General features: G+C 32.2%; 1 protein-coding gene across 8 annotated transcripts in view; it reads right to left on the bottom strand.

The window, feature by feature from the left end:
- The window catches only part of LOC127703261 (TPR repeat-containing protein DDB_G0287407-like), a 172,176-nt gene that overhangs the window by 30,975 nt on the left and 126,229 nt on the right, over window positions 1-14,972 (bottom strand). For 3 of the 8 annotated variants that reach the window (XM_052207777.1, XM_052207775.1, XM_052207776.1), the window contains exons 9-14: window positions 5,838-5,918; window positions 5,187-5,313; window positions 2,822-2,937; window positions 2,086-2,182; window positions 1,513-1,700; window positions 748-861 (exon numbers count right to left, since the gene is read on the bottom strand). The exons of 2 other annotated variants lie outside the window; for them this stretch is intronic. In XM_052207777.1, the coding sequence (XP_052063737.1) occupies window positions 748-861; window positions 1,513-1,700; window positions 2,086-2,182; window positions 2,822-2,937; window positions 5,187-5,313; window positions 5,838-5,918 (723 nt within the window). Of the gene's footprint in view, window positions 1-747; window positions 862-1,512; window positions 1,701-2,085; window positions 2,183-2,821; window positions 2,938-5,186; window positions 5,314-5,837; window positions 5,919-6,967; window positions 7,142-10,649; window positions 10,844-11,016; window positions 11,147-11,824; window positions 11,930-13,638; window positions 13,782-14,972 lie in introns of all 8 variants that reach the window. 3 more of the 8 variants (XM_052207774.1, XM_052207773.1, XM_052207778.1) reach the window with 2 other exon arrangements.

The raw sequence follows: 14,972 nt of genomic DNA on the forward strand, positions 1-14,972 counted from the left end.
GAGGAAAATTCAAACGCCTTATCAAATGGCAAAATCAAAAGCTCAAACACATCAAAAGAATGGATAATAACTGTCATATTCCTGACTTGGTACAGGCAAGAAGATGTATCTAACCAAAACACGAAAAGTATGGATAGATAACAAAAATAAACTTGGGTTCAATAATAACAGGAAAGGGTCTTCTTTTAAAGTTGAAGTGATCAAATATCAAACACAGAAACTTTATTATATATATGGCGTCATCGTTAAGACTGGTGTGTGTGTTTGTATGTAAAAAAACATAACTGGTAACGACTTTCAACTAGTCTAAATTTCAAGAATTACCCTAAAAAAATTACCAATAGCTTTAGCTATGTCTACTTATACAAAACTTACCTTTGAAATATTAATTTGGTATTTGCACGTGTTCACAAAAATGTGTCGATTTATACAAAGGTTCACAATGTGATTCTCTTGAAGAGTACTACTTATATAAGCTGCAAAGTCAGCTTATTTCGAAAATACTGTCAAAATACTAGGAAAAACTTTGCCTCAACCTACAATCCAAAATGTTTTGTAATCAAAAGTTTTCAATATGTAAATACATTCCCTAAACGCTAAAATATTCTGGATCAGTGGTGGGCCTTTGCACAATTATATCAATTATATTCAAGCTTAAATCCTAAATTGTAATACAAGTACCTCACATTTTAGGCTAAGCATGCTCTACGTGTATGAATAAATATGACAGAAAAAATGTATAAATACCTCTTGTAGACAGATTGATATAGTTTGTCCATGACTTGTTTGTTCTTTTGTAATACCCCATCTAAGATCTACATATGTGAAGAAAACTCCACGATCTGTGCACATACGGTTTATCTGAAACCAAATTTAAAAAATAGTTTTATTTTCATAATTCATATGCGAATGTAGTCTGGATTCCTCCCAAAAAATATACAGTGTTAATGCTATTGAAAATGGCTGGACTACGTGTAAATAGTCATATCAATGATACCATCATGACATAATTAATGTTTTTTTTTAATGAAAGGGATCCTAATAAAAGCTGGATATAAATTGTTGGTGTGATGAATGTTGAATCGGAGCAATTTGGTGCATTATATAAACATTACATTGCATAAAGTGTGTAAAAACTAACATATCAACTAAAACCAGTCATTAGTTTACATAAGATAGAAATATGAGGCTGTAGAAATTAGTGGCCTTTACCGATATAATATGATTCTTAGTTTTTAGACATTCAATCTTCAAAAAGTTATCGTGATTTTACTCCAAGACATAATAACTGTGATAATATATATTATGACGTCGTATTTACACTTGCAAATTTCTTTACATGTTTGGAAAAATAATGAAATAGCGATAAAACGCAACTGATAATGGCAAAAACTGATAATTTCCAGCACTAAGCGTCGTGAGATTATGAAATCCTTTTGTTTTATAACAAATTATTTTTTTTTTTTTGGGGGGGGGGGGAGTATTACATTCATAACACCTGATTCTACTTACCTCTCTGAATGCTTTTTTAATTATTTCTTCTCTTTCATCCTTAAAATCTCTAAACGTACTTGACACAAAAACTCTTATTTCTCTCTTTTTGCGCGTTTGTCTTTGTCTCTGCCATTGTTTTGATGGAACAAAATCGTGATTAACTGTTATCTTTGTTTGGTTGTCAAAAGCCTTGTCAACAGGCATTTCTGCGGAAAAATTTAAAGATTAAGAGTATTCTAAGCTAAGTAGCGACTTATTCGTCATCTGCATTTTTTAAAACCATGTGGACTCTTAATCACTATGAACATTTAAAAAAAAGTAAATTTATAAAGCTTGAAAGTCTTGAAGTCTTAATACCAACTGGTAGGATTTTAAATACACAAGGACACGCTTTATGTAATAAAATCTTGTTTATTCTAAGATAATAGTGTACGAAACAAAACAAAATCAAACCTCCATATAAAAAACTTTAACTATTTATAATAATAATAAAGATGACCCTTTTGGAATATCAGGTAAAACTCCAAACAGAACAATAAGTGACTGTAAGTGTCCCGTACGAATTACGTTAGCATTTAATAGAGTACATACTTTCTCCCTCAGCAAAATTTTCCAACAAGTCCTGATTGTCTGTTAAAATAGTTGTTACAAGTTTGTCTATTATTGGCCGTTTAGCAGAGTCGTCGCCCTAGAATAGAGACCAGCAGATAATTAATATGTCTAGACCTCTGTTTGTGGACTGGCAGTTTTCGATGGTATCATCAGTTCAATAGTCAGTACTTCAGTAGTTTAATTTTATGTTGAATGTTGTACTGTCCCAGGTTCGGGGAGAGTTCGTCGCTTATAAACATATTAAACATCGCCATACTCTTTATCTGCCTGTACAAATGCACGAACCTGTACTCCAGAGGATGCCATTTGCTGTTATCTGGCATATTTGTGTTTTGTTCAGTGTTGTTAAATCAAATCAATACAGTTGGTTTTTTTTATTATTTGCTTACCTTTATCCACACCTTACTTTACAGCGTTGTTCTTGTTTGCTGTTAAAGTCCACACTTCAAATTGCAATTTATTACATTATGTCCTTTTGATATAATGATAGTTGTCTCGTTGGCATTGTCGATGTCTCAATTTTTATATTTTTGTTTAAACACAATTTATAACATACTATGATTAAAGACGGAAATTAGCACACTCTTTCAACATATTAAATCAATTAGTTGTTTAATACTTATGTGAGTTTTTTCCAGACTACCACTTTTTTTTCATTAGTTCTGAACATATACTATGATGCAATTATGGTTATTTTACGACAAACAGAATGTACCTGGAGTATATCTGTAAAGCTATCGTCTTTAGCTGGATTGCTCTCCCTTCTAACTCGAATTTGTGCTGCAGACATGAATGGACCATAATGACCAGCCCAAAATTTATCGTCCTTTGCTATATAGTAATAAATACGATGTATTACTGAAACATCGTAAACTTGTAAGCCAAAAACAGAACAATAGTCTGCACACGTTACAGTTATATCAATCATTGAGTAAACGAACAAAATTAATGTTTGCCTCGACATGCAAAGGCATATTTTCAAATTACATCGTTGTTATACTTTCAAATTGTATTAATATTTTAAATTGATTCAGTTTATCATCTGCTTGAAAAGAATGTGAACCACTTTAAAACAATATATAACAGAAAGAACAAACCCTTTGTAGCATGTTTTAACTTAGAGATACTCACTGCAAAAACACGAATGGAGTGACAATTTCAAAATCAAAAGTATTACAAAAGAAAATGAGTATTTTAAACCGATTCTTACGTTCGACTTCTAGGTAAATCTCTAGGTATGAAACAAGTCTATCTGTATATATGTGGTATAAAAAAACAAAAATATACCTGAGTGTTAAAAATTAAAAAAGTTAGACGCCAATTTCGCCGACATCATTTACAGGCAACAGTTGTTTACCAATGTTTATATCTCATGAATCCACTAGGATATATGAGATGCAAGCTTAAGTTGTGAGTTATTAGTTTAATAATGTGTTTACGTCAAAGAAGACAAGGATTGATTCAGGGGGAAGAAGGACAAAAGAATTCAATTTCATCATATAATGTGTTTCATCCTGAATGTATAGGGTCATAAAAAAATCAAATACTGCATGTCCAGATATTTCGCAAAACTCCGATGGTATAAAGTAAAATAACATAAATACGGAATTCCGAGGAAAATTCTAAACAGAACGTCCCTAAGCAAATGGCAAAATCTAAAGCTCAAACACATCAAACGAATGGATAACAACTGTCATATTCCTGACTTGGTACAGGCATTTTCTAGTGTAGAATGGTGTATAAAACCAGTTTTTATAGCTAGCTAAACCTCTCAGTCGCATAAAACTCCATTATATTGACAACGATGTGTGAAAATACAAACAGACACCATATTTTGCCAATTTACCTCCATGACCACAAATATCGCGTGTCTTCCACAGCGTACTAAATATGTAAACAATATGTTGGAGGGTCAGAACATCCATTTTATGTATGAACGACCATCGTACTAATTTTGATTGTTAGCAAGACCTTTGAGATCTCCTGACAACACGTATGCATATAGTAATCGACTGACTGTAACCATTTTTGACCACAGCACTTCTTGGTCTAGGGAGGAGATAATCACTCGCAAAAGGTTTTGGATAAGAAAATTATAAAAGTTGGCACACTATGCGATCAATGATAATTTGCAGTTGCAATCGAGCATTGCTAACCACAGCAGCTAGATGTAACAGTTTCATTATGAATGCATACATATGAAGCCTCCATTGTGACTACTTTATTTGCGTTAACTTAGAATTGGACAAGCTTGGTTTGGTTTTTAATTTGTTTTATTTATTGATATTTTACTTTTTTCTGTACTTTGTATTAACTCTTTCCATTTCTAATTTTGGTGTTAATATAAATAAAGATAAAGAAAGAACTTTTCCATAAATGTATAAACTGTTAATTTTTTGTATTCATTTAAGATTTTAAATATCAAACCTAATTATGTTTGATATTTAATGCATTTCAAAAGTTCCGATATATTTCGAACGCAACCAATGTATATGTATGAAACCAAACCTCCCAATGAACAGCTATTTTCTTTACATTTTTAAGCCAAAATTCCATATGTCATTTGACACGAAACATCTATGCGATCTGTAGCTTTTTTGATATACTTATAACCATATACAATTGTTAAAAATGTATAAAGAAACACCAAGGCCAACTATTTCTGCCAGAAAATGAACAAATTAACATTTCATTTATTGCATTAAAGACTGAACAAGGGAAAACAACTGTATTTTGTGGTGTTTTATAAATCCAACAGTCACATTTAATTAGGTTAAATGTAAACCAGTTGTAACATTATTTCCCATTTATATGTTACTACTGATCACTGCAAATCAGGTAAGGAAAAAGGACCAGTTTGCCAGTTTCATCTTTCCACTTTCATCTTTTTTAAACGTTGGTAACTCAGCGACAACGTCAAAAACTACAAACCCATGAGATGATAGTGCATAAGTTTGGTTTGAAATGCAAATTGGTTTCAGTAAATTTTCAAAAGTCTAAATACGACGACAGAAACCAATAATGAAAAGTTCTCATATTGACACTAAGGGACAAATAAGTTACAAATGGACAGGTCTTACCTTTAGATGTAAATGCCACAATCCTTACTCCAGGTCCATAACCAGAAAATACAACAGAAGCTTCATGCCATGGAGCATTCGCAAAATTAATAGAACCAATCTGTCCAGTTGTATACTCTTTCAATACCTATAACATTACAATACAGTAACTTACACATATGTCATAGTATAATCAGTGTTTATAGTTTATTGAAAGGTAAATAAAGTATCTCAGGTATCCATCTCTGACTTTGAAATAGTTCAAGAAAGCTAATTGTACAATACTCAAAACTTTGAGAAAAACAATTGTTTTGTATAAAAGATGGCTATTTATCGTTTCTTTGTGTAGCTTGTAAGACACTTGTCTTGAAAATAATAATCTGAATGGGTATATTAGAAATCAAACAAGAATATTCCTCTATCTTGTCTATCAGATCATGACAGAGAACCGATTTGGAATAGAAATAACACTACATTTATCTACATATTTAGGTGGGTTTGTGTTGATCAGTCTTTTCTAAGTATTGTTTTATAACTTGTTTGTCTTTTCGTTCTCTGTATGTCTTTGACTGATGCGTTTTGAATCTTCTCTTGGTATCTTGCACCTCTTTAGTCAATCTCAGATTCAGTCTTATCCATGTTCAACCTAAATAACCTAAATATGTAAGATACCTTTCCATCTTCAGACATCAGTTGTGCTGTTAAACAATAGAATCCGCCGCCACAATGCCCTTCTCTGTACATTTCAAATATCTAAATGCAAATTAATGGACTAATGCTAACGCTTCTATAATCACTATTTTAATGTCGTTTTAACATAACAAAACTATTTTCGATTAGGTAAACATGTGATGTAAATGAAGAGTTTCTATCTTGCAAGAAAGTTTTACCCCATTTATGACTTTCATTTCTTCGTAGTCATGAATATGTTCCTTGTCCATGCATATCATGACACAATGCTCCAAATAGTAGTGGTCTTGTGTTAACAGCATTAAACAAAATATTTAAGAACGATAAAGTGTGTTTACACAAAGAATAATGTCTTCCGTTTGTTGTTTTATTTGTTTGGTTGCATAAATTCGAATAATTCAATATTGGTGTTTTTGGTTATACTTAACAGAGACGTCCTGACGTTCGAATTAATTGTTACTATGATTATTATGTGGCCTTTTGGACTTACTTATATACGAATTGTAAATGGGCAATGGAACCTGTGAGTAATTTGTCAGTTGGAATTTTTTTGGTAAACAGGGAATAATCCTATTCTGATCATTCCAAATCGACCTTGCAAATGCATTAATATGTTGAAAAATTAAGTAAATTATTTCTAATTTCTTTTGAGAGCAGACTACAAACTCCAGGAACTTTGTGCAAATGTTTTGTTATAATGTAAATTATTAAATTAAGCATATTGGGAATTCATGTGGGGAAGCTCGATTCTGAAAAAGCGAGGACCATCAGGAAAGACAACGTTAGGATTGGGACTTGTATAAAGTCTATTGAGGCTCTAAAAGGTGAGCCCTTCCGAAATCTGCACCTAGAGATGTATTTAAGTATACTGTTTTCCTCATTTTCTAAAATAAATACTTGATTTTAAGTCTTGTCCTTTTTTCAGAAAGATAACTAAAATTAAGACTAGGTATAAATTCAACAGTCTATTTTTTTCAGAAGTTTAAGAAATTTTTCCTAATGTATAAGGTGTTTATACAGAAGCAATCCTTAAAACGTGTTTGACATATGCCTAATACAGTCCTTGATATATTTATGTTTTAACCATATTATAAAAAAAACATTCGTCCTACCTGTATGTCTGGTGCTGTATCGAGATACTCTGCACTAAAAGTTTCCAATAGGTTTATTTCTTGGTACTTTGAACACCACATGTGTCCGGTAACAAAGCTGGCTTCAGTACCAAACCCTCCTCTATCTGATACTTTCATATTACCTTGTGTGTTCCAGTGCTTCATGTCTCCACTCTGTACACAAAAATTTAAACAAATATAACAACGTGTTCGTTAATTAGAACAGCAAGCGTATATTAGTACATTAAACATGGGTATGTTAGTCGTCTATTGGCTATTCAATATGTGTAGCAATACATGTGTGGAACTCGAGGTTTTCATTTAAATCACGTAGAATGAATGCAAATTTGGAATACGGGTGTGTTTGTAACACATGGTATTTTTAAGACCCGTCATAAATTCTAAATCAAGTGTCAATTTTTAAGGGAATTGAGTGCACTCTTAACATTTGCAAGTGGTCATATAGCCGACAAGGATGTGTTTTAAACAAGTTTTGTTGGTTAAAACAGTTGTCTAGTGGTTTGAAATCACTTTCAACCATCCACTCCTTTAACTTATTAAATAGTTAACAGTTCGAAAACGAAACGCCTTTTCCATTCGTTTAATGTGTTTCAGCTTTTGATTTTGCCATTTGATTAGGGAATTTTCGTTTTGAATTTTCCTCAGAGTTCAGTATTTTTGTGATTTTACTTTTTTCTAGATATCGGAATTAAGAACGTATCTTGAGTTCTGCATATTCAGGTCATGGTGGAGAAGTCCTTCTTTTTTTTTATACCAGACTAGAGTGAAGGAGGTCTCATACATGTTTCATTAACCAATTCACAGTTTGAAAGCAATTGACACTCCATATATAGTTTGGCAAAAATTAAGTCATATTTTTATTTACGAACAAATACGATCTTGTTTGATGCTGTCGTAAACGGCAATTTTGCAAGAGAATTTTAAACACATGATTAAGGAACTTTGAAGTCATTGACCTTTTTTCTTTTAAAAATTTTTCTATATTTCCTATTTTTAGGAATAAAAGAGTCATTTTTGGACGTGGATAAAGACGATTAGAAATTTATATGTTATCTAATGTTACTTATAGGTTGCACTTTGTAAATACAGCTGTTTCACAAACCACGTCTCTTTTGGAGAGATATATAATATTCATAGATATTTTGTTTTGTTTACGTACTGGTTCCCAGATATGATCTCTATGTTTCATCTCATAGAGACATAAATTGGGAATGTTACCAGTGTAAATGCACATGGTAGGCGGTGGAATTGTTTTCTGGGAAAGACCTTAAGTGAAGTGAGGGGTAGTGCAGAATTTTAGTATAAGTTTAAACTCTTAGAAGTTCGGGGCATATAAATGTTGAAAATATGTCACACAGCCCTATGTGTTGACTTTTGATTAAAAAAGTAGTGCATACCATTCTAGTATATAATATTTTACGAAACTGCATAGTAAAAGTAACAGTTTAAGCCGTAAAGGGAGTTCCAATGGGAAATTGCATTGTCTATATTTACAGAAATGCAACCTTAGCTGGTGCTTTTTTTGGCCAATCTTTCATTCTTAGTAACACTGAATGCTGAAATTACAGGCGATTGAAGTCATCAACCGTACTTCTCAAATATCATTTCCCTGTAGGTAATGCCTAACAGAGTTTTCTAAACCTTTTTATTGAATTCCATCATATTTTGTAAGTTAAATTTGTATTATTGGTTTAACCATGGGGTCACGGAACAGATCTACCAAACGACATTTGTTATATGTTGGTGCGGGTAAAGGGTTAATCATTAGCCCATTTATTATAAAGGAGAAATTTACTTCAAAGGTTTACTACGGATGATTGATTTTAGACACTATACATTAAGACAAAAGCTAAATTTTACCCTTTGGTCAGAGCAAAATGGCAATAAATAAAGCAATATCCACAGAAACAAACATAATCATTCAAACCAGTGCATAACAACAATCATCTCAAACAATTCCAATAACCGGCAAATAATTAACTTGTTTAAACAAAACATAAAGTATGCGAAATAAAAACATACAAAGCTACACCAATGAGAAGCTTGAAATCAAAAGGGGGATTACTTAAAAACATAAAGCATGTGACAGAACAGTATACAGCTGCACAAATGAGAAGCTCGAAAGCAAAAGGGAGATTACATCTGAATAATAAAATAGAATTTGATTAAGATGATGGACAAGTGTTTTACGTCCAGTTGTAAATATCATCTTTATGTATGAACCCTGGTTTGTAAATAAAGGACTCACTGAGCCGGAAGTTGACTTGCTAGTTTACAAGGAAACAGTCTGCCGGATTACGTGTCATCTTATTCGGACATATAGTTATAATATGGGCTCGATCTAACCTAACTTCAAAACATCGTGTGCTTAGCAGAGAAGCAGAAAATACCAACCTTTAAGTCTTTGGTTTGAACAAGGTCGTGAATCGAACGTACAACCTTCTGCACTCGAGAAATCATACATCAATATTCCCAACGAACCAATGATATCAAAATCGAACGAGAGCTTACTTTTGCTTATATGCTTTGTCTGTATGTCTTTTGTGTTTCTTTGCTACATATGACGTGGCTCTGTACTTATACATCCCGTCATTATGTTATTGTGCCATGGTAAATGTTTGTTTACATATTTGTTTGTTTTTTATAGCGATTAAGATAATAACACAATGTTGACTGCTGTACCCCTATTTTTGACATTTTTACCTATTATGTCTGTTTGTTTTGTTCACACATAGTTGTCAATATAATGGAATTTTATGCGACTGTAATACAAGTGAGAGGTTAAGCTACCTATAAAACCAGGTTTAATCCACCATTTTCTACTTAAGAAAATGCCTGTACCAAGTCAGGAATATGACAGTCGTTGTCCATTCGTTTGATGTGTTTGAGCTTTTGATTTTGCCATTTGATAAGGGACTTTCCGTTTTGAATTTTCCTCGGAGTTCAGTATTTTTGTGATTTTATTTTTTACTTATCAAAACAATATCATTATAATATTTGACGTAAATCGATTCAAGCATACCTGAGTTATAATTAGTGCACGATATTAAAAAGTTGAATACAAATAAAAGGAAATGGTGGAATAATAAGCCCACACATTTTAAAAATTTAAGTTGGCTTTTTTTACTTTTCAAAGATTTCATTAAAAATTAAAACTATCTAACCAATGACAAATCTCCTATTTTTTTATTATCTTTTTATAATCTCCTCTAATATGGCTAAGTTGTTAAATTTGTGTTTCAATAAAAAAAATATTCTGCATTTGTCAACTATTAATGATTATAAGAGAGAACCACATAATGTTGTTCATCAAATGAAAAGTCTTAAAATTGAATTTAATTCTTGCCTCAAAGGTTGCTTATTTAATCAAATTCTAGACCTATCGGTTTTTGCTTTTCTACAATCTATGATGACGGAAGTCTCCCATACTACTTTAAATGAATACTTATATTGCTAACATATCATCTTATTAGTTCTAATTAAACGACAATATAGACGTACGTACATAGAAATAACTTACGTCACAACCCAAAAGTGATTATATATATTACAACCTACCTGGTATTTCAAGCCATCGCTTTGTGAATTATAGCATTGACTCCTTTCGTGTTGGCAAAATCAAAATAGCAAAAATGGCTTCATATGTATTAATAAGGCATACCTCTCCACTTGCATTCTGCAGAAGATTCGGTGACCAGCCAACTACAGTCATTTCTTTTCTAGTTGTTACTGTATCAATTGGTAAAATTTGGTCTGCAAGTTTCTGTTGCTCTAATTCTTCTTCTTTTATTGTAGTTTCAGAGATAACTTCATCCTTGTACGTTTTGTCAAGTAGTGCGAAGGCACCTATGCGATCTATAAATACATTTTGTTCCTTCGAATTCATGAAAATATTAGATATAAATCGACATCGGAAAACAGTTACACTCTATCAGTTACTGTAGTCAAAATATATGTTTTGAAAAAATGTATGCACTTTAGTATTCAAGGATTTTTTTTCATAAAAGTTTTAAATGCAATGCTCTTACCCATATGTTTATATACATCTATACTCTTGCTATACACTTCTAAGCTGTTGTTTTCTATTTCAACATCGATATCAACACAGTAACACGTTGGTCCTTTCAAATCACCTGGTTTCTGTGAGCTCAAGATTTTCTGTAAACGTTAAATAAAAGGAAAAAAAATGGTTAATTATTAAATATAACATCTTTTATGTTGTTTCATAGCATATCTTTACTAATTGCTCTGTTTTGTTTAGAACGTTCTTATTACATCTCGAAAACGTGACCAAATATGGATTTGGATTTTTTTATATAGATTAGACCGTTGATTTTCCCGTTTGAATGGTTTAACACTAGTCATTTTTGGAGCCCTTTATAGCTTGCTGTTCGGTGTGAGCCAAGGCTCCGTGTTGAAGACCGTACTTTGACCTATAATGGTTTACTTTTACAAATTATGACTTGGATGGAGAGTTGTCTCATTGGCACTCATTCTACATCCTCTTATATCTATTGGCTATTCTTTTTCGGAATCTTTGTGCTTAAAATATAGGTCGTGTCGTGGTTACATATTTGTCAACTCTGATTTTCAATATTTTGTGTTTTATCATTACTGATGAAGGTTAATCCAGAAAACTGCATCAGACACAACAAAATGGTTTAAGTGTTATTTTTCTTTAATACACGTGCACAATAACCATGAGAAATAGACTTACCATTATGAATAACGGAATTGATATTTCCAAACATTTTTAATTTTTAAAACAATCAAAAGAACACATTCATTTTTAAATATAAAATTAATGTTCTCTAAAAACATGAAAAGGGAACTTACCTTTTGAAGAGTTTCACCAACTGCTTTATCATTCAGTTTCAACTCTTTAGGAATAGTTGCCAAGTGTAAACGTAGTGTGAAATTCCCATTTGGTAAGTCTTTTATCTGAAAATAAATTACATAATAATGTATATAAAACTTGTAAATACATTAAACAGACAACAATTGATTCTGGAAAAAAATTAAATATCCCATTTTTTTCCCCACAGCATTATATGATTACAAATCGAGTGACAAAATTGCAAGTTGTTGAAAATGGTAAGTTTGAGCTTGCAAAATGTTTGTCTTGTTTGGGTTTATAAACTATTTATATAGTATTAACATGTATATAATATTTTACAAAACAACAGTAACAAAACATGACACATTAAACTGACAATTAAAGAACACGAATCACTAAAAACTGGAAGTTAACAGATGCCTTTCTGAAGGGTAATCAGTTCCTGTCCAAACTGTTGCACCCGTCGTCGTATTGCTCATGCAAGTATAAATAAAGAGAGGTGAAAGATACCAATGGGACATTTAACTCATAAGTCAAAAGAAACTAACAACGCCACAGCTTAAAAAGAAATAGATGGATAGACAAACAGTAGTATAAAAAAACACAACATTGAAATCTAAAGACTAAGCAACATGAACCCCATCAAAAACTGGGGGTGACCTAAGGTGCTCTGGAAGGGTAAGCTTATCCTGCTCGACCTGTGGCACTCTTCATGTTATATGCCGCAATCGGTTGGGCACGATTTATGACATTAGAACAGGTTGAGATTAGGACAAACGGAAAATATCTGTGGTCATCTGAGACACAGATATTGCAAAACGGTCGTCCAAATTTTTGAGGCATCCGTATTATATACTTCAAAAACAGGTAGACTACAATATCATTTATAAATAAGAATTATTAAGCATTCTCCAAAGTTGCATCATTAAATGGTAAATTTGAATTTAAAATCGGAACGCGAAAAAAGTATTTTTCTATTTCATTTTTAATCTAAGTGTTGATAAATTGACCTTTTCTGGTCTCTAGAACTTGACGAAAATATACTAACCATTTCCCGATGCATGAATCACATAGCGTATTTTGATAATAATTCAACTGAGTATGAAAGTATAGGTCAAAAAGGTACTTATTCATAGGTCTGTATCAGAGTAAAAGTTTAACGGTATCAATGTCACTGCACCAAATGTGCATTTCGACAATTTATGTATCTTCAATGTTGCTGGTGGCCAAAATATTTAAAAATTAGAAATACAAACGTTGAAGAGCAAATAAAACAAAACGGGATCAAAAAAAGTTAAAGTTTGGATGGATGAGTGGTAAATGATAGAAGTATGTTTATCGTTCAGTGACAACTATTACATGCAAAGTCAAAATAACATGATAATGTAAAATAAATAGGAACACCGATTTTTACAAGACTAGCATATACTGAACGTGGACTTTAACGCGCTAGTTCACAAGGTTAAGCAGAAAAATATAAAACATGTCTATCAATCCGGTCACATGTTTTTTGTCGTCGAGCTAACAAATCTTTGCTCTGGCTTTTAAACGTCGTATTTCTAATGGGGAAGCAGCAGTTGTCAAGTCTTTGGCTAAGCTAGGTTGGTGGTTGAATCCATGACCTCATGCACACGACGACAAACATGTTATCACAAGACTATCGAGGTTCTAAGAAAGGATAATCTAAGGATAACACACTCAACATAATACATTGAAGATCAATAGTTGAAACTGAAATGTATTTCTCATTGAAATAATAACTTCTTGGAGTTGTTAGTACAGATACACATATGTACACAGGACAAATCCATACCTGATAATGAAATCGCTGATCATGTTCATCTTGAGTAAACGTTGTCCTGGTAACCACATACAGAAAGCCGTCATGTGACTTTAACATTGAGGCTGGTAGTTTTGCTTGCTTTTTAACTCCTCCCCTTGCTTTACTTCTAATACCTGTAATATTTCATACAAATGTGAATCTTATCTCAATTTTTAAAATCAAAGTATGCTTTATGACACAAAAGCTATGTCTGCGTCGTTTCCTACTGTTTAAATGGCGAAAAACAACAACTTTTAAAAATAATTTGATCTTTATATATAAAAAAATTCGAAAGGGTTCCCCGGAACCCAGTGTCTCGCCTACTTTTTCTGTTAATCGCAGGCTCAACAAAAATGAGGAAGTAAATCAATAAAAATATTCCTCTTGATACTATCTTTTGATTGTAAGAAGCTTCTGTCCAAGTTTGGTAAAAATCAAGGATAGTTTATGAATCTAATAAATGTTTAAAAACTTTAACTGAAGACTGAATGTAAAATTTTCTTCTAGATACTAGCATTTGATCATAAACAAGCTTCTGTCCAAGTTTGGTACAAATCCAAAATAGTATAAGAAAGTTATCAAAATTTTTAAAACTTTAACCACAGAGTGAATGTATTGTTTCCTGTCAGAAAAACTAAGTCCATTTATAAGTAAAATACGGAAAAAATGGAATTTTATTTTTTACAAAATTTACTTCTGGATACTATCTTATGATCATAAACAAGCTTCTGTCCAAGTTTGGTACAAATCCAGGATAGTTTGAGATAGTTATTAAGATTTTAAAAACTTTAACCACAGAGTGAATGTAATGTTTCCCGGCAGAAAAACTAAGTCCATTTAAAAGTAAAATACGGAAAAAATGGAATTTTATTTTTACAAAATTTACTTCTGGATACTATCTTATGATCATAAACAAGCTTCTGTCCAAGTTTGGTAGAAATCAAGGATAGTTTAAGAAAGGTATTAAAATTTCAAAAACTTTAACCACAGAGTGAATATTTGTGGACGCCGCCGACGACAACGACGACGACGACGACGACGCCGACAGAATGTAGGATCGCTATGTCTCGCTTTTTCGACTAAAGTCGAAGGCTCGACAAAAATCAACTCTTATATGCAGTAGTTGCCTCCATCAATTTCGACACAAACAAGGAGTTTGTAACCTTACAAAAACCGTGTTGTGTATGGAACCGTACCTTAAGTACTCCAAAAAGTAAATTAACAAAAATACCAAACTGTAAGGAAACTTTAAAACTTTAAAACGGAAAGCCAAATGGCAAAATCAAAAGCTCAAATACATCAAACGAATGGAAAAGAACTGACAT

Source organism: Mytilus californianus, unplaced genomic scaffold (assembly GCF_021869535.1).
Source record: "Mytilus californianus isolate M0D057914Y unplaced genomic scaffold, xbMytCali1.0.p SCAF_5, whole genome shotgun sequence".
Lineage (NCBI taxonomy): Eukaryota > Metazoa > Mollusca > Bivalvia > Mytilida > Mytilidae > Mytilus > Mytilus californianus.